Below are 21720 nucleotides of genomic sequence, written 5' to 3'. Positions count from 1 at the left end.
AAGGAATAGCAGCAATATCATGTCCGAGCACTTCAATAAACCACTAAGACCTAGCAAGACCCGCAAGGCAAGACCCGTCATGCACAGAGACAAAGCGGTTGTGTAATGACAGGTTCAATTCATAACCAGTTCAAGAAAGATTCAAACATCTATGGCAGGTGCTGTAGTTTCACTAGGGCTAGGCTATTTGTTGGGCTTGACACTCAGACCTTGCCAACTGAGTAAACTGTGTGTGATCTGAAACCTTCCATCAAACAGCTATTACCTCCATCTGCATTAGAGTAGCCTATCCTAGTCTGCAGTGCCCAGCCAGACCCTACAGGCCCAAAATCAATTTAATTTCTTCATTGGAACCTGGAAATAAACAATTAATTAGCGCGTCTTAAATAGGCCTGGACAATAAACACTTACTCCTACTGGGAAAAAAAAGCTTATAGAAGTCTGGCGTGAGCACAGCTTAGTGTTGATGCATGTTGCATTTGCATCCTACTCTACCGGTAAGTGGAGCAGCATACTCCAATGTATGAGGCTGGATATGAGAATTGGTCCTCCACCCCACAAAGAGGTAGCCTACTAGTGATGCTCTCATGCTGCTTACGGACGTGTTGACGTGGCCGACAAATCGCCATTTTGAGGAAGGGAACGCCTTGAAATCCGTTCAAACAGGGGAAACAAGCAAATAGTAAGACAAGAAATTATTTGTTAAAGAATTCACAATGGTTTTGTTGTAGCTGATACACACTTTTATAAATGTCTATACTAGTGGAAATGAAGAGTCTTGGCTAGGAAGTTTACTACTTGGCGTTAAGCTCGCGACTCGTGACACTCGACTGTGATTTGTTGTCTGCAAGCGGTCAGTAGCCTAAAGTAGTTGTGCTAGCACGCTAGCTACCTCGTTGACAATGTCGAAAAGGCTCAATTTAGGAATCAATGTGGCAATGTCTGTCACTGCGTTTTCATTTTCAGTATTTATTAAGTATTGAGTTGGTCATCAACTATGTAGTATGATGACCTCAATACTGGCTAACGATAGTTAGCCTGCTCTGCTAGTAAAGATCCAGTGGCAACATTGTCCCGTAAGCGCAAACTATGTTGCCACCTCTTCTTAACGTTACATAGTAGCTTAGCCTACATGATAGATGAAATGTTTCGGTCGCTGACGCTGACAGTAACATAGTCGCATCTGACATATGAAACATTAAAGGTGTAGGCTAACGTTTACGGTATTTGGTATCAAGCACCTTGCATTCAACGTGATGAGTAGCCAAAGCTAAAAGCTGCTGATAATTGTCAGTGAACGAACACTCTCAAGACTGCAATGATGGTTTAGACCAAATGAAAAATAAAAACCCTTAGAATTAGTAGATAAAACTGCTTAAGAAAGCTTGTCCTTTGATTGCGTTCAACCAACTTGGTGTGAATTTACAAGTAGCTAACTTAACTTCCATCCCTTACACTCTGGCCCATAGTCTATGCTTTGGCCAGATAACCCATAACTTAGCTAAACGTCAACAGAAATGACAAACTGTCACAAGTCGAGCAGCGAGGTCATGCAAATTCATGAGTTGTACTATGTGTCAAAACATTGCGGAGACACACAGTTTTCCTCCACCTTACCTCACGATTAATGGGTAGGCGAGGCGCTCCTGAAATGGGAGACGATGTTTCATTTATGATTCATGACGAATGATTCATTTATGTCTCTCCACTCTGCAGATTTCAGAGGAGCAAGTCCATCCTTCAACCTGAACCATGGGTAACCTGTTTGCTAACTTGTTCAAAGTTTTTGGCAAAAAGGAGATGCGAATTCTCATGGTTGGTCTTGATGCTGCTGGCAAAACTACTATTTTGTACAAGCTCAAACTTGGTGAAATTGTTACCACTATTCCAACTATTGGTGAGTCACTTGGAATAATACATTGAGACTATAGATTGTTCTACTTTATTTGCATGTGCATGACCTTCAATAAAGTTAGCTTTCTGTAAAATAAGTTATGGATTAGTCATGAACTTTAGAGTAATTTTACTAGTAGGCCTATGTTTAACTATTACCTAATCAGTAATAATCTCTAGTGTGTAATTGTGCTTTTGTCCAACAGGCTTCAATGTAGAAACTGTGGAATACAAGAACATAAGTTTCACAGTTTGGGATGTGGGTGGTCAAGATAAAATTCGACCGTTGTGGCGCCATTACTTCCAGAACACACAGGGTAAGCTTTGCCAACACTTTTGCTGTTTTTGTCGGTTTGTTTGTTTTCAGGAGAAAAGTTGACTCATCAGATGACTCTATAATATTACTTCTCTCATCAGGTCTCATCTTCGTTGTGGACAGTAATGATAGAGAGCGTGTCAACGAGGCCCGTGAGGAACTCATGAGAATGTTAGCTGAGGATGAGCTCAGAGAAGCAGTTTTACTAGTATTTGCCAACAAACAGGTATCTGATCCCCACCTCTTTGCACTGTATTCATCTTGAATGAATAATATGTTATGACACCCTCTGCTGCTAGCTTGTTTGAGATAACTGTGCCTGTTTCCTTAGGACCTCCCAAATGCCATGAACGCTGCAGAGATCACAGATAAACTGGGACTGCACTCCTTGCGCCACAGAAACTGGTACATCCAGGCCACTTGTGCCACCAGCGGTGACGGCCTGTACGAAGGACTAGATTGGCTTTCCAATCAGCTGCGGAACCAGAAATGATGACCGCATGTCCCATCTCTCCGTTGCTCTGTCTCCTCTCCATCGCTTTTACTCCTCGTGTTGAAAATCAAGCTACTTTGGGGTTGAAAAACTAAGGGTGGCGGACGCCGCCCTCATCTCATGTCTGGTCACAGCAATATTTTACTAGTGGGAGGATAAACGAGTTGTAGCCATCAGGTCTGTTATTTAATGTAAATAGTCTTGTTTTGGTATGGGGCTGCCTGATGCACTCTTATGCAATATGTAACGTACTCAATATTTCCTTACGTTGTTATTTAATAACCCTTTAACAGGCGTTTGATGGAACATGTTTAGGGAGTGAAAAAGGGAGAACAGAAGCAACCTCTAAAGGAATCAGTCTTCTTAAGCACTCCTGTCTCAGTTAGTTGATGCCTTTATGGATAAAATCTCCTCCAACACTCGTGTAAAATTGCACATGTACTGAAAGGGGGAGCAGTTCTAATCATTAAAACTAAATGCCAGATGCCAGTGGATACTGTACAGATACACTACCTGCTACCTTTCCTCTCCTTCAATTAATGACTATCATATACATTTAATTAATTATGAAACAGCTGTTGATGCCATAGTTACACTGTATCCTATTGAAAGCCAATGGTCTGTTAATGACCCCGCTTCAAACAGGACTTCTAGTCGCAACCTATCAGTTGTTGAGCTTTATCTGTCATTGGATGCTATTGAAAGGTGTTTTGGAGTGATCTATGCATTTTACGTGTGGGCTGTCAAGGTTGGGTGTGATGGCCTTTGCTTTCACCTGCTTTCGTGTAGGAGAACATCATTGTGTCTCAGGTTAATCATGTTCTGCCTTGTTAACGAACCTGAATGAGCAAAACTGCATGGGAGTGATGGAACGAGTGAGGCTCCGATTGTTTACATTTTTGGCCTACTCAGTGCACATCACCCTTGATAACTGGTGCCTAAGGCTTATGGGGGCCCTGTAAGATTTGTTGGTAAACACGTCACTATCATTGAGCATTGCAATGAAATAACTTATCATAGATGTTGTTCAGTGTGAGCTGAGTTCTCCAGGCCTCCATGGCTCTCCTCATGCCTTTTCTCATGTCAAAATCAGCACATGGCCCTCCATTGAATGTGGCATGTTTATAGCAATATGAAATCTATCGGATTTATTCTACAAATACAGTGCTAGGGTGTACTTGTTAAGCTACTGGCTATGGTCTCCAAGTCAACTGTTAAAGTGTACTGTTTGATAGCTTTAGATACCTATTGAATGAATCACCACCTTACTATACAAGATCGTGTGATACAGAAAACTTGAAGCAACAAATCTATTTGTGTTATTTTGGTTTGCTTTAAAGTGCTTGACTTGGAGTTCAAAACTGTGTTAATCTTGTAGATTGATTATTAGTGTGATTCCTTAACATGAATGTTTGTTTTATTTTTTACATGTCAATTTTTCTCAGCTTTGATTTTGACAGAAAAGCACTGTAATTAAAGCAGTTAGAACAATGGTGTGCAGCTGGTGTGTTTTAAGGATGTTGCCATGTTACCTCTATATTTGCATGTAACTTTCCATATTAGTTTAAGGCACTGGTTTACATTCAGTGGGCCCCTGGTTGTACCTGTGTTCTTGTGGATCATAGCTGCCTGAACGTATCAGTGCCATGTTTGATTTTCTAACTAAAAGGATTTTAATTTGAACGCTCTCAGTGAGGTACGGATGAAACAGGCAGGGCTCATTAACTGATTGATCATTATCAATTGCTGGGTTTCAATCACGTGATTATTATGACGCGCCACGGCGGGACGATTTGAGATGGAGGGCAGGAAGTAAACAATGGACCACCGTCTACCGTTGCAGACAGTCTGTATTGTACTGAAATAGACCCAATAAAAGAAGGCAATGAAGCCAAATTGGCCAGAGGACGAAAAAATAATCCTGCTAGAGGAATACAACAAATGAAAAACTATATTGAAAAGCAAATTTGGCTCACATATAATGGTAAAACAAAGAAATTGGGAGGAAATCACTGCAAAAGTGCAAGACGTACGGTGGTGAGGTGGTGGCTAGCTACACGAAGTAGGCTACAACAAAGTTAGAAAATCTAACGGTTATGGCCAAGAAGGAGATGTCCTGCCTTGGGAGTGAATCAAATGGAAAAGGTAAGGTTTTTTTAAAAAAAAAAACGCTTACGCTATGTTTATTAGCTGCATAGGCTACAAAAGATGACGTTAACTATCTAGGCCTAACTCATGCTTAGATTGCCCATAAAAGTTATCGTTATACAGACTTGGTAGGCCTAATTGACATAGATCATTATCTTCTTAATTTGTCTTTTGTAATCAGTAATGGCGATTACATTTTTCTCTAACGAACTTTTAACCTGATTTCATTCTTTATGCTATGGATATGAATTATAATAATAGCCTATGATCAGCCGTTAACGTTAACGTTAGCTAGTCAACGTTAGCTAACTGACGTCCGTTTAAAACTTGCTGGCTTATAACCCGATTCTGGTTACCTGATGTTGGGCCTGCTAACGACGTTTATTCCATAATTATGAATATATTTTATTCAGGGGGTGTCCTAGCTCCAGCTGCAATGGTCGCTGACATGCATTGGACGCACCCAGTGATGGGGAGTGCTGGTGGACAGGATCTGCGCGTCCTATCAGAAAGGTAGCCTAGTCTGATAACAATATATTGAGTCTAGCAGCTAAATGCGTTAGTGACCGTAGTGTTATGACTGTATAGCTAACCATCAAAACCTTCTGCAGTGAGTCAGACCTTCGGCAGTGAGCCAGTCAAAGAAATGAGTGAAGCGATAGTGCCCGTCATCCTGTCTATCCTCCGCCAGCCCAGCGTAAAAGAGAGCGGAAAAGTAAGTTAGGCATATTGATGCTACTGTGTTTCCTATTAAAATGTTAAGCCTACATATTATAATCCTAAACATATTGTATCAAATACAGATGTTCTCACTAAGTCGGCATATGCGATTTAGGCTTGGGTGGACTGGGTAGACCCAGGCCTAACTTTTGTGCTCACACATAATGTCAAACAAACTTATACCCCGCTGACCACTTCGCACATTTCTACATCTCGTTGCAGTGCAGCTACAAGCTAATGTCACCAGACCTAATTAGGCTATTGTTTCCTTTTCTTTTCATTACAGGAACAACGACGAACCATTGAATCAACAGAGGACGTGTTGGCTCTCCAATAAGAAGTTTTGCTGTATCAGAGATGTAGAAATAGATACATTGCTTCAGAAAATTAGAAATAGATAAATTCGAAATAGAAGTTACATTGACATTGACTGACGAGGTCCTTCCATTTAATAAATACTATTCGTCATTAAATGTGTATTGCCATTTCATTTATGACATGCAATCAAATGAGTCGGACTGACTGTGATTCATAATAGTGATTTAATCATCTTCTGCAATTTAGTTGTTGACCATGGCGTAGCGCTCAGTGGATAGCCTAGGCTTGCAGTACTGTAGCCTACGTCGTTCATTGACTGCACGAGTTTTGCACAGACTGAAGTTATAGCTCTCCTGTTGTATGGAATTGAAGATTAACACAATGATATCACTCACAACTAATAGGCTAGTCTACATATTTAAGTCAAACAGCCTCAGGCCTACAATTTAGACAACTTGCCTGAGGTCTGTCCCCGTTCCTGAAAGGTGTTTCTTTCATCCAGAAGAGGCGCGTCATGCGTGCTTTCAGGCCACTGTGCCACAACGTTGATTATCTTGCTTTCGTGATTACAAATGAACTGTATTGATGTATTTATTATTTATAAATTAATGATCGCCAACAGGCGTTTGAGACGTTATGAATTATTACGCTGCAGACTGTGTGGAAGACGTCTGCCACCACAGACGGATCCTGTTGCATTAAAAACAGATAGGAGCCTATACGTCTGGTAGCGCACAGTTGCGGAAAGTACGGTGGTCCAACTCGAGACGGTAAGATAACTCACAAATTGACTGCCGGTGAAATCAGTAGCCTGACCGCGCATCAATGTATCAACGGGGGAATATACGGGTCAGTGTCGGCTGAATAGGCTGTATACGTTCGTTATGATGAATTGGACTCGGACATATTTTGATTACGCCCTAACTGATAGCCCCAAACTGTTTGTGCAAACGATTTAATGGTCCTTAAATCAGATTTTAAGGGAACATGTTAACTGAAGGTGCTTTGTGCAACCGGCTCCTGATCCAGCTATTTCAGTCCCTGCCCTCCATCTGAATTTCGAACGCTATTTTCGAATTTTGAAGTAGCATTGTGACACAGAGTGAAACCAAGCTATTGATTGTCATCAACAAATATTTGATTCATTATTAGTTTTTTTTTTTTTTTTAATAGTCAGATCCTTTAAGAAGGTTTAACAGAGTTTAACACAAATGGTATGGAGCAAGTGTGATTTTTAGCTGTGTCTGATTATGTGGTAGCCTACGATATTTAAAAATATATAAACAGCTACCTTTGACTAAGATTAACCTGACATGATCTCTAAATATTGCTGTAGTATATTTGACTGTATGGCAATGCTAATGGTGGCAAAAGAACAGTCAGTTCACTTGAAGTGCACAAGGTGTCATTAGTCAGAGGACAATTTCAGTGGTATTACAGACCCATTTCAGCATGCCCCCCCCCATCTTGGTTGAAAACAATCCAAAGATCATTTGAAAAAGCTTAAGTTTACTGGAAATATTTAATGGACCTTTTTGACCTCATTTGAGGGAAAGGGGTGATGAAAATCCTCAGGCCAGCAACATTCAATGTGTGTGTGTGTGTGTGGTTGCCCAATTAGCTCTACAATGATCTCACTTGCAATAAAGGCAATGTGGAACAGCTTGCAGTGGTACTGTCTTTTACAAAGGCCTGATGTATTAGCCTATTTGCTTATCACATACTTAAATCAAATAGATATCTAAAATCCAGACCCACATATTTCTAATAAAATAAAGATCTTATAGATTATAAAGTATGATTTCTGATTGTTGCTACATAGGAATAGAATTAAGCCAAATACAGCATCTGCTCCCATTTCATATGGTCACATAACCCCATCAATTCTATGGGAAATAGTTGGGACGTCACACTGGGGATCTGAAAACGACTGCCATCCTCTGAACCTAATTATCTGGACTCGGGCTTTGTAGAGAAATTATTTTTGAGGCTAATGTTTTCTCCCACTGGCTGTGCCCTGCCATCGCTGGGCTCAACCTCCATTGTGGCTGCCTTCCCCCTTGTTCTCATGGGGGCTTTTCTTCTGAATGACTCCTCATGTAAGCTCCGCTGCGCTGCGTCGTGTCATGGAGCCCTCCGCCTCCCGCTGGCTCCCATCCTCACTCACACACACACACACACACACACCCTTGTCGCCCACCGGCCGGCTCCTAAACAACCTCCGGCGACAGACACCTCCCTGCTCACAGAGGCTTTTTTAATAAGTGACAAATGGAAATGGCTGGGCCCTGTGTGGTCAGCGGGGCCGGCCCACAGTCGCCAGGGGTGTGCTGGGAGGACAAGAGGGAGGGAAACCAATCTAGGACAACGTTCCTTTGGCCTGATTAGGGTGCCATGGATAATGCAGCCAAGCCCGTAACGCATGGCAGGAGAGTATGATGGTGGGAAAAGGAGGGGTGCGCTCCTTCTCTTTCTCTCTCTCTTACAGGGTGCCTTTGTCTCGCCCACTCCCGCTGCTCCATCAGCTTGGGTTTGTGTGTGGCGCTCCTGTGCTGCTGAGGCTGTATAAAGGGACCGGCCTGGTTTTTTGCACCCTCTCTTTTGTCTGTGCTTTGCTCTTTTTTAGTGCAACCCCAGGTGCCAGCCAGCAGAATGCCCCTTTTCACAGTGACTCAATGCAAATGCAAACACTACACTCTATTATGACCATTGGAGTGCATTCCAGTGCCGCCTCACCAGCCAGGGAGCGGCACTCTGGCCTGGACAAAGGGACAACTCTCACTAGATTGATTAAATAAGGGGAGGGCCAGTACAAGGTAGAGTAGCCCAATTAACACATTTACACCCAGATGCCATGATAGCATCTCTTTGCAATACTTTACAGATGATTTTCCCACTTCAACCTGCATTAGAATCCATGAAAGTCAGGTGACACATTAGACTTTTTAGAATTTTATGATACTGTCTGGTTTGAACTTGAGTTCATAGGTCATGTTTTGCATTGTGCCCCACTGTGCAGTCTGTCCAGAGCCTGTAGAGCTTTGTGAGCCAATGGAGATGGTGACCTAGTCATCATCACAGAATCCAGTGTGAAAGGCTACTGCTACAACTGCGTTAGTATAAAATAGTTACTAATGAACATAAGTAACTATGAAGAACATGAAGAGTATACTAATGTATACTCTTCATGCCAGTTCTTGTCATTTGGGACGGGTGCTAAGTTAACCATAGCAATTCAACTGTCCACACACAGACTAGTGCAGACTGGAATAGCAAACTTAAACTGGTGCCGCATACTTTTCCAATCTTCTCATTTTAATACACATCCACAATTTTGGTGCATAACAATTGTTTTGTGAGGTCATCAAAAAGAGCGTAAACCAATGTATGTGTACCTCTTATTCAACCTGTGGTAGTCCTACATAAAAACATTACAATTAAAAAATTCCCAGAGGCTTGCATTTACTGGCGTTCATCCTTTTTTGCACAACTTTACTGTCACAGTGAAGACCTCTCACCTCATCAGCAGCCAAAATGAGGCAGGGCTCGGTCACTGTGACATCTGATAACTACACACCTGACCAAAGCGGTTTCTACACTGTCTATATGTTGACATGACAGGTAGTAGATCTTGGAATGATGCACAAGAAAACCTTTTTGATGGACCGTGTACTTTTGTTGACTCCAATCCACTTGCTAAAGTCAACGTGCCCAACTTGGTGTACGTCTCTGAGAAAGAGAGCAAGAGAGTTAGAGCATCTTGTTGCAGTCCGTCTCTCTGCATTTCTACATTGGCAAGTGGAGTACGGAGGGTGGGTGGGTGTGTGTGTGTGTGTGTGTGTGTGTGTAAGGTTGACAGGGGCATTAGTCGTCTGAGTCCGTGTCATGGCGCCGCCGAAGGCTTTGTGCTTGGGATGCTGGGGGGGACCTGCGCTTGGCACTGCGGTGAGGGTGGCAAGACCCCCCGTCAGACGAGGACTCGGAGTCATGCCGCCGCTGGCGTCGCCGGCTGGGAGGGGAGCGGGGGGGCTGCTCGCCCTTTGCCCCCCTTCCTAAATGGCTGTCATGGGGCCTGGCTCCACTCTGACTGCTCCATGATGGATTATGACTATGGTGGTCCTTTCTCCGCCTGTGAGGCACAAAACACACCCAGACAATCAATGATTGGGAAAGGGGAGGAGGCTGGCTTGTGTGTGGCACTGTGAATGTGTGTGTATTATGTGTGTGTGTGTGTGTGTGTGTGTGTGTGTGGGGGGGGGGGGTATGTGGGTGATGGGGTTGTCAGCAAGATGCTGTGCACATGCTACTATTAACAATCATAGCCTGAATATTTAGTTAATATTCGTTGAATATTTCGCCATTGAAACTTGTTGTATTTTTATGTACCATGGCAATACTACACACTACTCTAGATTGTTATTTGTTTGGCGTATGTCTACTTGTTTATCACTTTTAAAAAGGTATTGTCAAGTGTCAAAACAAAAAGAACCTATTTCTTTCTGTCTTTCTGCATACTTCAAATGAGTCATCAATTTCAGCACTAGCACTTTACACAACTGTTCTTTGGCGCCCTCTAGTGTTGAATCCAATTGGTTACTCATTTGTTTCACTCATTTAGGTATCCAGTCACCATCTACTCAGTCCAGTGGAGCATAAGGTGCGGACCGGTTACCTCTTATAGTCATCGTCTGAGTCTGAGAAAGAGGAGGATGAGTCTCGTCTGTGGCGCTTCTTCTTCTCTTTTTTCTTCTTCTTTTCCTTTTTCTTCTTCTTCTCCTTTTTGCTCTTTTTTTGACTCTCATGCCTTCAGGTCATTTCAAAGACAAGATTATGAATACCAGACATGGAAGAGAGATGCTGCATTGTATTGACAACAACCACATGATAAATCATATGAACAACTCATTTTTTTCTTTTTAATTCAACAAAAGAGTAGCACTATTACCTTTGTTCTGAATCGTCTCGATCCTGAGTTCTGTCTGTAGTCGTTTTTGAAGAGGCTACTTGCGGTCCATCAGATTTTTGATGCTATAAAAATACTCTTGGTTATTTCCTGGCATGACAACCAGGGTGGGAATTTCGTCATTTTAGGGGCAAGGCCATTTGGCCTTCACCTTCTTTTTTTTTTTAGGGGCACCAAGGCCACATGATAGGGCACAAAGGCCACTGAGTAAAATTCGATGGTTTTACATTTCAGGGTTATCTCGACACAAATACATAGACCCGCTAGCCGCTGTAGGCTTTGAGAAACACTAACACAGCCTCAAACTTCTTCAAGTTGAGGCCCAATCATGGCAGACTTTGGGGTCATAGGGCCCATCTACACATACCTCACCCCACCCCCCATCAAATCATCATTACGATTATCATATCACAATTAGTATTATGCTATATTGTTAGACATGCACTTTCACTTCAAAGCAGTCAATGTTTGTGCCAAAATTGTTTACAAAAAGTATATTGTGTTAAGTGTATTATACTGAAGGGTTGGCAACCCCAAGGCAGGGGCATAAAGGCCACTGTGGCCTTATGATGGGGTTTTTTTCACAGGGCATCAAGGCCAAAGTGTAGGGCAACGGCGGCCATGGCCTCATGGCCTTGGTATAATTCCCACCCTGATGACAACAAATACCAGCTTGCTCCAGTAAAGGTATGTATATTACAAATATATGAGTATTTGATACCCAACCATTCATTTTATATACTAATCAATTCATACTACTCATCCCCAACATTCATAAACAATATGCAAACACAAATAAATGTTTACCGTGAAGACAGAGAGTCCTAGTTTTGCTGCCTCTTTCTCTTGTTGGGAGAAGACCATATTTCTTGACCCGACACTAAACACAGTGAAAAGTAACAAAGTACAAAGTCATTCCTGCTTCTTGACAAAAGGAGTATTTTGTTATGTTTAAGTCAGATCTCCTCTTGTCTGCAGAACAGCTCTAAATTAATGGTGCTGGGCACAGTTCATCCATGATATGCGACATGACTCAACAACAAAAATAATCCCAAACAATGTTACAATAAATCCTTGCTTCTCTCAAACAGGGGTTATCAGCACAATTCCTGGGACTTCCCTGCCTTGTAGGTAGATAGACTATACTATAGAGGTAGGTAGGCAGGCAGGTACTCCATTCATCCCGAGGGAAATGATGCCATCCATTAGTGCATGTCGCATGCATGCATGTACAGTATGTATGTATGTATGTATTATGTAGTTGTATGTGTGTAAGTATGCATGTATGCATGCATGCATGTATGTATGTATGTATGTATGTATGTACAGTATGCATGTATGTATGTATGTATGTATGTATGTATGTATGTATGTATGTATGTATATAGTTGTGTGTGTGTGTGTGTATGTATGTATGTATGTATTATGTAGTTGTATGTGTGTAAATATGCATGTATGCATGTATGTATGTACAGTATGCATGCATGTGGGTATGCATATGTAGTTGCGTGTGCGTATGTATGTATGTATGTATGCATGTATGTGCTCCATCTCCCACTAGCAGACTGGATTCAGCCATGGTGACTCCTGAATAGCTGGACACACAATCAAGTGGACCCAGAGCATCAGTGGTGGAGGGAACAGTGTCAGTGTGCTACAGGAGGCCCCTGAACATGGCAACCAGGTCTCCATGATCTAGGCCAGGCAGATCTGGTCCATGCCACAGATCTAAGCAACCCTCAATGGCTAATATTAATGATAATTCCAACAAAATAAATGCACAACAGCTCAATACCAAGCATACAAATTACATTATCACTGGATAGTTTGGGGGAAGGGATTGTAAAAGACAAAAGCCTTCACCTGGAGCTTCCAAGTCCAGACACTCGATCCACATCCTTCTCATCTCCATCTCCTCCCTCTCTTTTGCACACATCTGCCAAGTCCTGTTGGTCACATGACAGTATATAGCATGAACATTGCTATAAATGAAATGCTGGAAATAAAAAGTGACCTGTGGATTGTTGTCTGGCACGAACCTCTTTAGTAAGACCAGTTGGTTGTTTCTTCACAACCTTGTGCCCCCTAAAAAAAGGTAATAAAAGTTAACTGCATTCAATGCTCAATTTAGACCTGGATGTTGCCACGGTTAAGAAATCTGACCAAAAAAAAAAAAAAAAACACGAGAGAAAAGATTAGAATGATTTCCTTACAATGCTGCCATCATTGCCTCCCTCTCAGCCTCCCTTACAGCAGCAAGTTCCTGTTCTTTGGTTAGAGGGGCACCACTCTTTTTATCTTTAGCATACCAGGTCAGGTCTTTTCCTTTCTGCCATCGACCAACAGGTGCCATAAGAGAATTCCCTGGAAAAATAAATGGGTTAATTATACTGTAATTCTGACCAGAATGTGGTGAGATTATAAATACTAGACAAAAACATCAAATGTATTTGATTTGTATTACTTATATTTGCAACTTAGCAAACAAGACAGTTTGAATTGCTTGAGTCAGAGTCATTATTTTAAAGTGAATTAACCTTTAAAGCACACATTAACCTCTAAAGCGTACATTAACCTTGTTTTATATAGGAGTGTGGGGAAACAAATTGCACCATTTGCCAAGAATAACCGATGTGATGAAAATATAGGTAACACCTTTTGAGCAGTGACATATCACTCTAATGTTACTGTACAATCGAGCCCATAAGACGAGATGTACCGCTGAGTGATAGAAAATATGACCGCTGCCCAGTCCTGCACATTCTCTCGCAAAAATAAATCATGCTCATCAATTTTCCTCCTTCCCCTTCTTTTGTATTTGACTGTGTGCATGTATGTTTGTTTTTTGTATGTTCGCTTGTAAGTGTGTGTGTGTGTGTGTGTGTGGCATCCAATGCCCTATGATTCTCGAGATATTCACAGAAAAAATGTGATTTATTGTTTCTCACTGTGAACAACATTGGTTCATTATTGCCTACATGCCCACCACGTTTCGTGCAACCTGGTCTTTGGGTGTCACGGGGATAGTTGACACAAGGTTACTAAAGGAACATTCGGAAGAAAAAAAACCCTCTGGCTAAACCGCTGCTTCCCATGACAAGCCTACTACAGACGCTCCATAGGCAATCTGTAGTGGCTTCAGCATGACAATTGCGTAAATCGACCACCCCTATTCAGAGAGCCTCCACATATTGGCACCGCACACATGAGAGCGGGACTTGATGCTAACGGTACACTTGCTAGCACTTTCGACGCAAGTGTTGGTAAAATCACAGCGGAAACGTAAGGGGGAAATAACCCATTGACCCCACAGGAAATGTAATGAGACACTGCATTTATGAAAAGGGTAAGTTGGTATAATCGATCATGTTTTAGACCGTATTTCTAGTAAGACCATTCTGAGATCCAGTAAATGCCTAGTTACTGGCACAAGGGTAACTTCACTGCCTTGCGACCTATCAGCTAACGTGGCAAGGACTAAGGTTAGTTTCTAAACTCGTCACCTTCACTGATCAATGTTGCGGAATATTAGCTCGCGGTTGACCTTTCCTACTATTTAGAAATGGCTGGATCTTTCAGTGATGCTCAACTAATCCAACCTAACGTTGTGTGCGGTTTACGTTTAAAGATACATCGAAATGTTAACTGTTAACTAATGCAAGCTGGTGCCACCAAACTGATATTCAGTTCAATGACTACGTTAGACTTGTTACGCAGTGTTAAGGTATTATATGGTGTTTAAATGCTAACTGGTGTGGTTTGGGCTCAATTTACCATATATTAATCATTAACTATATGCATGTAAAGCGCACAAGATCAACTGGCATTGCCAAACAGACCTAACGTTACCCGCGAGAAAAACAATGGCTAGCTAGCGAGCTGACGTTAGCCACTTACCCAAGTAGTTCTCTCTGTGTTTATCGGTTTTAACATCATCCCAGTTGAATTGGTCTTGGCCACCTCTGACACCGCCAGATCTCGAAGAACCAAACATGGCTTATTTAATCTTAGTTTTAGCTAGGTATAAAAGCTGGTAGACTGTTTTTGCACGTGGAAGTTGACATCTACTGAAGGCCTTCTTGTCGTTATCATCCGGGTAGTTTCTTAGTTCTCTGCACTCTGGTCACCACTAGAGCGGCAATGTTACAGTGGATGATCAAAATAATTTAACCGAAAGTGTCAAAATACTAATTTTCAAAGAGGGAGAAACTTCACTTATGTTAGAGCTGTTGGTATGTGACGACGCGCTCGTCTTCTTTAGCAAAATACTGTAGTAAATCCGGATCTTTGGGAGATCACCTGAGTTTGTCGTCACACCAACCCACGAGTTTATTTTGGCCCGCTGTGATGACGTAAGAACATTTCTCTGCTTTCATACGGAAGACTAGGCAGGTACTTGTATGGTTCATGGTTACTTGACGGTAGAAAGGGGTGGTGGAGACATTCTTCGTTTTCTGGAATACACGTTTGACTGATGTATATGAGATTTTTCTCCCGTATTGCTTCAGGTAGGTTTGTTTGAAAATGCATTCAATTTACTGCAGTCGTAGTAGTAGACCATATGGTCTAACTTAGCCTGGTTTCATCACCGTAGACTGAAAGCTAACGTTACTTGCTCCTCAGTATATTACCTCTTGTGAGGTCCCTCGCAGGACATCTCCTAAACATTAGCGATGGAAATGCATGCTTAGCTCTATTTATATGAGTAATGTCAATTATGTAGTGTTTGATCCCCAAGGTCTGATGATTGACTTGTGCCATGAATGGCATCAGTCTATTAGACTTGTCATGAATAATCCTACACTACGTATTTTAAAAGTTGGCAACACAAAATAATCCAATGCTTTCTTGTGGATTGCAGAAGAATAGCCTGCCTAAACAAATATGACGAAAATTAATTGGTTTCACATGTCAAAAGAGTCATGTGAATCATGTGCTGAATGGTCTGCTATTCATTAAGATTTAATTACAGATGTTGTGGAACCAGTTAAAAGAAATTACATTAGATTAAGCTCTGCTTTCAAATCTTGATATACCATCCTAGTCTCACTTGAAATGTTTAGAATATTATATGTTGATACTATTTGAAGTAGACTGGAAGGTTTTAGTTTTATCCTACAGAAGTCCAATGTTGAATATGTTAAAGATGTCAGATAATTGCCTAAAATGCAGATTTAAAATAATCATGTAAGTAATGTACTGTTAATAATATGTTATTATATACAAATGTTGCAAGTTTGTGGCAGGGCATTTAAGTCAGATATCTGTTTTTCCTTCAACAACATTAAATTGGGATCTGTATACCCCGGGCAATATTACTTGATAGAGTCTTATTTTGGATAATGCATATTATCTATATTGCTTCCCACCAAGCCACTGAACCCTAGCTCTGATTTTGACATGGCATGACATGACAGCCACCTTGAGCTGTAGAGAATGCTTCTGTCATCTGCAGCTGCAAAAGCGTATAGGCTCATGCTAGCCCTGCTACTGCACAAAGACAAGAGTGAGTGTCTTGCAGCTATGTGTTGTTCCCTTGTGGTTTTGGTTAAGGTTGTTAAAGCAATGCTGCCAACAGCAAGAGAGTAGTGACTTAAGCCAGGATTCAGACCTGAAGTAAGTTTTTGTTCGTAAATGGCATAATTTTATCATTTTATCATATTAATGCTAATTTATTCCCCTGTCTTTCAAAAGCGGTCTGTGTGTATTGTTGACTAAATACATTCCCAAATGGATTATGATATTTATTTGATATTTATTTGATATTTACACATTACGCTTGTTTTTTTTTTTGTAACTTTGACCCAGTCAGGCCATGGTAAAGAAATCAGTAACTGGGTTTACAATGGTAAACACCCAGGGACAGCACACATAAATATTAGCTTCACCGGTTTCTGTGATAGGAGAAGCAAATAGTTGAAGCTATTTTAAGCATCTTGAGTTAAACATGCTAGGAGTTTAAGCATCCCTCAAAATTGCTAGGCTACCCTAATAAGTGTTACCCTAATATCGTATAACCATTGTCTAATTAACTAGTGTAAAAGACAGACAAACAACATTTTATTCCCACACACAGATTTACAAATTATGCTGAAATACTCATGTTTTCGAGGAACACATGGACACATAAGGACAAAGCTATAGAACCAGGCGTAAAAAATCAACATATTAGTCTAATTTCCCATTCTCAAAAATAGAAACCCATTCGGTCATCACAGATGCACTGGTGGGAAATGACATGGGCAGCATCCTGATTTCTTGTAATGGTTCTACAAGTCAGTAGGCTGGTTCTCCAGGAATGTGATTGGAGGTTTCCTTGTGCCCGGCCCGCCTACGTAATAAGGCACATCACCGCTCTCTGTAATATAGTACTGTAAGTCATTCAGGGGTTTGTCCCACCCTCATTCACTCTCAGTTCTTCCTCTGGAGGTAAGAGTATTGTTCCATTCTTGATGTGAGTGCTTGGCATTCGTCAGCATAACCAGTTAGGTAGGTAGTCTTTTGGCATTATTTTAACAAAGAATCCTATATTAAACACTTGAGTGTTTAATCATTAGTAGTATGAGTAGTGTTATGAGGAGCTGAAGTTCTGTGTCTTTGCTATGAACAGCCTGTTTAAACTCAGCCTAGCACTTTAATGGGAACAGTGTCAAACAGGGCGGAGCGGAGTAGTTTTGCCAGTGATTCATTCCATTCACAAGGATTGCTTGTGTTCATTTGGTGGGGCCATTTCCTATTTAAACATGTTTCCTTAAAAATATCCCTCAGTTTATTCTTTTGACAAACACAGTGGTACTCATTGTTAGTTTGACTCTGACTTGGTACACAAATGTGATTTTAAGCTGCTGTTTGTGGTTGATGCTGGCCGTTTCTAAGAATATGAAGTGACGATGTTTGTAATAATTTCCAGACCCCAGCTGAAGAGGCTTTAATTAATTGATTGTTGATTGTTTTCACCTTGACAACAAACCTTAATGACTTCTTGGCATGGACCCTTACGTGCTGATTGGTGCTTGCTTGAACGTGTTGTGCCTGCAAATTGTGCTATGTACTCATGAGTGTGACTAGCTGAGTAATTTATCCTCTTCTGTACGGTACTTCCCCAGGGTGTTTGAGCACTGCCTCATCTTTTCTAAAGAGATTTGTAGGCAATATGTGCTACACACCAAACACTTTCAAACTGGTTTGGTTGCTTCCTTTTTTTTTTGTCATTCCTTTTTACGGAATGACCCATAGAAAAGACCCATCAGCCAGTGTTCATTCCCTCTTTTCTGGTCTAACTAGTTCTGCCTCTCGGTCTCTCCTTCCGCTGCAGCAATGGCAGGACCGCGGCCAGTGGTGTTGAGTGGACCATCAGGGGCTGGGAAAAGCACACTGCTTAAGAAGCTCCTCAACGAGTTTGATGGAGTCTTTGGCTTCAGCGTTTCCCGTAAGCATGAGCCCTCTTGACTCTCCTCGCGCACACTCACTCTGTTAGGGTCATTTGTCAGTGTTGAATTGAGCGCGTCGACTCAGTTAACTTTCTTCCTCCAGATACAACCAGGAATCCCCGTCCAGGAGAAGAGAATGGCAAAGGTAATGTCGGTTAGATTTTCTGTTTTATTGGGCTGTTAGTTGTATATTTTGTCATTCTGGAATCCTGAATCCTAGACCGGATGCTCAAAAGAGACCAGATAATAGGATGACTTAGAAGTATTGCATGCCTTTTGTGCATTGTGAGTTGTGCATTAGACCTTTAATTGTAGTTTTTATGTAATGGTAAGGACTGGGCACAGTGCTGTGCAGTGAGTAAACTCGAAGTCCTTTTAAGTCCCTCCAGCAGCCATATTGCAACGCATTTTTGGCACTTATTGGGCATCTATTTTGGACAGAACAGAATTGGCATAATGTACTTCCCTGACACCTGACACATGCTAGCCCCAGATGCTAGCACCCTCTGAGGTTGTGAGTTCAATTCCGGTGCGGGGTATATCTGCACACAGCAGGTTACATTTACATCTCATCTCATCTACACAAAGCAGTTTACATTTGTACATGTCTGTTTATGGCTCGTGCCTCTCCTGCAGATTACCATTATGTGACCAGGGAGGTGATGCAGGCAAGCATTGACAATGGGGAATTCATCGAGAATGCCGAATTTTCAGGGAACATGTACGGAACAAGGTAAAGATAACTTCTTATCACAAAAAAAACACTTCATTTAAGCCCTTTTTCTGTGAATGGCTAGGTATGGTCTGTGCTCTGGTTCAATGTGCTCATATACACTGTATTCTTCTCCCAAACCCCAGCAAAGCTGCCGTGCAGGCTGTGCAGGCAAAGAACCTGATTTGCATACTGGACATTGACATGCAGGGAGTGAAAAACATAAAGAGAACAGATCTGAACCCAATCTACATCTCCATCCAGCCCCCATCTATGCAGGAGCTGGTGAGTAGACGTTTACCACGGCCTTGTGGCTGTTTTCATCGGCATCGCCATGTAATGTCCCACCATACTAAAACACGTTTTGGTTTATGCCGTAGGAGAAACGTTTAAGGGATCGAAAAACGGAATCAGAGGAAAGTCTACAAAAGCGTTTGAACGCAGCATCTGTTGATATGGGACTGAGTGAGTGTTTTTTTTTTTTCAATAGTTATTCCAAAATATTTTTTTCAATTATGCTTATTGAAGCAAAATGTTCAAATGTTTGCAACCCTCAAGGTAAAGAAGCTGGACTATTCGATGTTGTCATTGTAAACAATGATCTTGATGAAGCATATGGGAGTTTGAAAGCGACTCTTCTTGAGGTAAGAGTCTTATTAAAAACACCACCATTAACATTGCCACTGCCATCAACATTTTGCACATAATTGTAACAGAAAAGGAAATAACATACTTTAATCTAAACCTGTCACTGTCACCCTTTTGAAAAAATATGTGCTTTTTCTAATCTTAATTTTCCTCAGGAAATTGACAAAGTAAAAAATACCCCCAAGGCCTAAGGCACCACGCAAGCCTCCATACTCCTCACCTCTCCACTCCAGGCTTCAGCTACAGGGCTTCTCACATGAACATTCCGGCACCAGGCTCCCAGTCCCAGCCAGACTCTAAGCTCTCTGGGCTGAACGCTTTGGACAAAAGCAAGTTCGGTATCATGTACACTGATAGAATGATGGACAATAATCCCATTGAATGATTCGTTTTCTTTCCTGAACTAGTACAGCCTCTAACCCCTGACGAGCCTATCTTGGTGGTGTCTATGCAGGGGCTGGTGTTCACTTATGCAGTTTGGGAATATTTGGGCTGTAAGTACTGGCGTAGTTTACGCATTCCAGGTACGCCTAGCACTTCTGTCTCCCATTTATCCCAGTAGGTGTCATACAGTTATTTGTGGGTCTCTTACCTGTCGGAATACATTAGCGCAAGAGTGTGAGGGAGGTGTTGGCACACCACAGCCGTGCTTAAGTGTAAATGATGTTAAGACTTAGTGCTTCTTTAATTCCTGTCCAATGGTCCATAATCGTCTCTGATACACTGACAGCAGCATAGCATCCATTGTCATCTTTTCTTTTGATACCACCATTGATTTGATTTGTTATCCATTTTTTGCCTTTTTAGTGTTTTCAACAAAACATTTAGATTCCTCATTAATACAACAATCTATTTTCATTATGCTTATTATCAATGCAATACTTTCCTTATTCAAAGGGAAACAATCACTTCTGACTCTGATTGCTGCGGCCTGATGTTGTTCCTTTAATGGATCAGTGTGCTGCCCTTTTGTCCAGCATTTTGCCTGAGGACTGTCATTGGTCCCGTGTTGATTGTTGATTGCTGTACTGTAAAAAAATGGTGGTGTTTACCACTTGTCAGTAATGGAACATCAACAAAGCGTGCATTTCAGGTGCATGCCTACGGCAGCTATGAAACACAACCCGAAGTCATGCTATTCCACATCAAGAAACCCGACTTCCTTCACTTTCAGCCGTACAGGTTATGCGCTGCTGCTCATGAACCCATGCAAGCCTGTTGATATGAAGCTCGTCTAGTACTAGACACATCATGTCCTGCCAAGTGTCATGGACTGCTTAGTCTTCAGAGAACCAGACACCACATGTAAAGAGACAGATCTAAACGGTAGAACATGACCAACATGCTTTTTTTAAAAAGGTAAAATGTCTGTGGCTATTTATTGGGAAAGCAGTTATAACAATTTGGGTTGTGTAAGGATATTGGAAATAGTAGGTTTATGAGCGAATTTCTTGTTTGCTTTCTCCTAAATCTTAATGATGATCTGGTCTCCCAGGTATTTCCACAGGTCAAAGTCTACCTGTTTCAACAATTGTTTAACTTAAATATTTATGGATGCGATTTTCAGTTGTTTGAATTAAGTTTTGTTAATTTATTGGACCTCAGGTTGTATTTTGTCATCAAAATGAATTGTGGCGTCATTGTGTAATGTGATGCACCTTGTAAGGAAAGTTTATGATCATGCATCATAGGCAGTTGGTTCAGGAATGTAGTAAGAACATTTAGTGTTGTCTGAAAGGAAAATTCAAATGGATAAAAACTTAGCACATTTGGAATCCACAATACTTGAAAAGTGGTTCTACAAAATTCCACAAAGTTGTGTTTTGTTTTTGTAGCCATTGTCCCTAAAACTTTTTATACCTTTAGCTTTTTTTTTTATTTTTTACTAAATGTTTGCTATTAAGAGCTTTAGTGATATGAAGTGCATTAGTAACTAATATTTAGAATGAATTAAAATCTAGTATTCATAGCTTAAGGCCAGAACATGCCTTTTATAACAGTGCTTTCACAGGGTCAAATTCATTCCTCTTTACACACTTAAGTCCTGTATCTGTTTCTTGTTGTGTATAAAAGCCATTG

General features: G+C 41.3%; 3 protein-coding genes and 1 long non-coding RNA gene across 7 annotated transcripts; 3 read left to right on the top strand and 1 right to left on the bottom strand.

Moving 5' to 3' along the window:
- The first annotated feature begins 571 nt into the window (after window positions 1-571).
- arf1 (ADP-ribosylation factor 1) lies at window positions 572-4193 on the top strand. Its single transcript, XM_062529645.1, has 5 exons — window positions 572-682; window positions 1717-1897; window positions 2100-2210; window positions 2311-2435; window positions 2541-4193. The coding sequence occupies exons 2-5, from the start codon at window positions 1753-1755 to the stop codon at window positions 2700-2702; spliced, it is 543 nt and encodes a 180-aa protein (XP_062385629.1). The 5' UTR covers window positions 572-682; window positions 1717-1752; the 3' UTR covers window positions 2703-4193.
- A 311-nt stretch (window positions 4194-4504) lies between these two features.
- Window positions 4505-6229, top strand: LOC134072800 (uncharacterized). Its single transcript, XR_009937206.1, has 4 exons — window positions 4505-4847; window positions 5264-5363; window positions 5462-5565; window positions 5857-6229. It is a non-coding gene; the product is annotated as an uncharacterized LOC134072800 (long non-coding RNA).
- Window positions 6230-7088: 859 nt separating this feature from the next.
- Window positions 7089-15125, bottom strand: c2h1orf35 (chromosome 2 C1orf35 homolog). The gene is made up of 8 exons (XM_062529587.1): window positions 14749-15125; window positions 13065-13215; window positions 12891-12936; window positions 12715-12797; window positions 11659-11731; window positions 10834-10916; window positions 10561-10692; window positions 7089-10017 (listed from the first exon to the last, which is right to left on the bottom strand). Exons 1-8 carry the CDS (start codon window positions 14843-14845, stop codon window positions 9753-9755), a joined length of 930 nt encoding a protein of 309 aa, XP_062385571.1. The 5' UTR covers window positions 14846-15125; the 3' UTR covers window positions 7089-9752.
- On the top strand, window positions 14047-21400 carry guk1a (guanylate kinase 1a). Of its 4 annotated transcripts, none has more exons than XM_062529617.1 (8): window positions 14047-14197; window positions 18167-18280; window positions 18385-18426; window positions 18918-19014; window positions 19140-19278; window positions 19374-19458; window positions 19552-19637; window positions 19797-21400. In XM_062529617.1, the coding sequence occupies exons 1-8, from the start codon at window positions 14173-14175 to the stop codon at window positions 19830-19832; spliced, it is 624 nt and encodes a 207-aa protein (XP_062385601.1). In that variant the 5' UTR covers window positions 14047-14172; the 3' UTR covers window positions 19833-21400. The 4 variants fall into 4 exon arrangements, with proteins under 4 accessions (XP_062385601.1, XP_062385617.1, XP_062385593.1 ...); XM_062529633.1 differs by lacking the exon at window positions 14047-14197 and adding an exon at window positions 14202-14333; XM_062529609.1 differs by lacking the exon at window positions 14047-14197 and adding an exon at window positions 15128-15359.
- Window positions 21401-21720: the final 320 nt, after the last annotated feature.

Source organism: Sardina pilchardus, chromosome 2 (assembly GCF_963854185.1).
Source record: "Sardina pilchardus chromosome 2, fSarPil1.1, whole genome shotgun sequence".
NCBI classification, from domain to species: Eukaryota; Metazoa; Chordata; class Actinopteri; order Clupeiformes; family Clupeidae; genus Sardina; species Sardina pilchardus.
Note: the sequence above shows the minus strand (reverse complement) of the source record. Positions and strands in the feature narration are given on the sequence as shown.

Bases quoted from the DNA above. Each gene is read 5' to 3' on its own strand.
- arf1 (XM_062529645.1), top strand. From the start codon at position 1,753: ATGGGTAACCTGTTTGCTAACTTGTTCAAAGTTTTTGGCAAAAAGGAG. The intron at 2,211-2,310 runs GTAAGCTTTGCC...TTCTCTCATCAG, and splicing joins TTACTTCCAGAACACACAGG to GTCTCATCTTCGTTGTGGAC. The intron at 2,436-2,540 runs GTATCTGATCCC...CTGTTTCCTTAG, and splicing joins TAGTATTTGCCAACAAACAG to GACCTCCCAAATGCCATGAA.
- c2h1orf35 (XM_062529587.1), bottom strand. From the start codon at position 14,845: ATGTTTGGTTCTTCGAGATCTGGCGGTGTCAGAGGTGGCCAAGACCAA. The intron at 11,732-12,714 runs GTGAAGGCTTTT...CACTGTGTTTAG, and splicing joins TCTGGACTTGGAAGCTCCAG to TGTCGGGTCAAGAAATATGG. The intron at 10,018-10,560 runs GTAACCGGTCCG...TGTGCCTCACAG, and splicing joins TCAGACGATGACTATAAGAG to GCGGAGAAAGGACCACCATA.
- guk1a (XM_062529609.1), top strand. From the start codon at position 15,326: ATGTATATGAGATTTTTCTCCCGTATTGCTTCAG. The intron at 19,279-19,373 runs GTGAGTAGACGT...TTTATGCCGTAG, and splicing joins CCCCATCTATGCAGGAGCTG to GAGAAACGTTTAAGGGATCG. The intron at 19,638-19,796 runs GTAAGAGTCTTA...AATTTTCCTCAG, and splicing joins TGAAAGCGACTCTTCTTGAG to GAAATTGACAAAGTAAAAAA.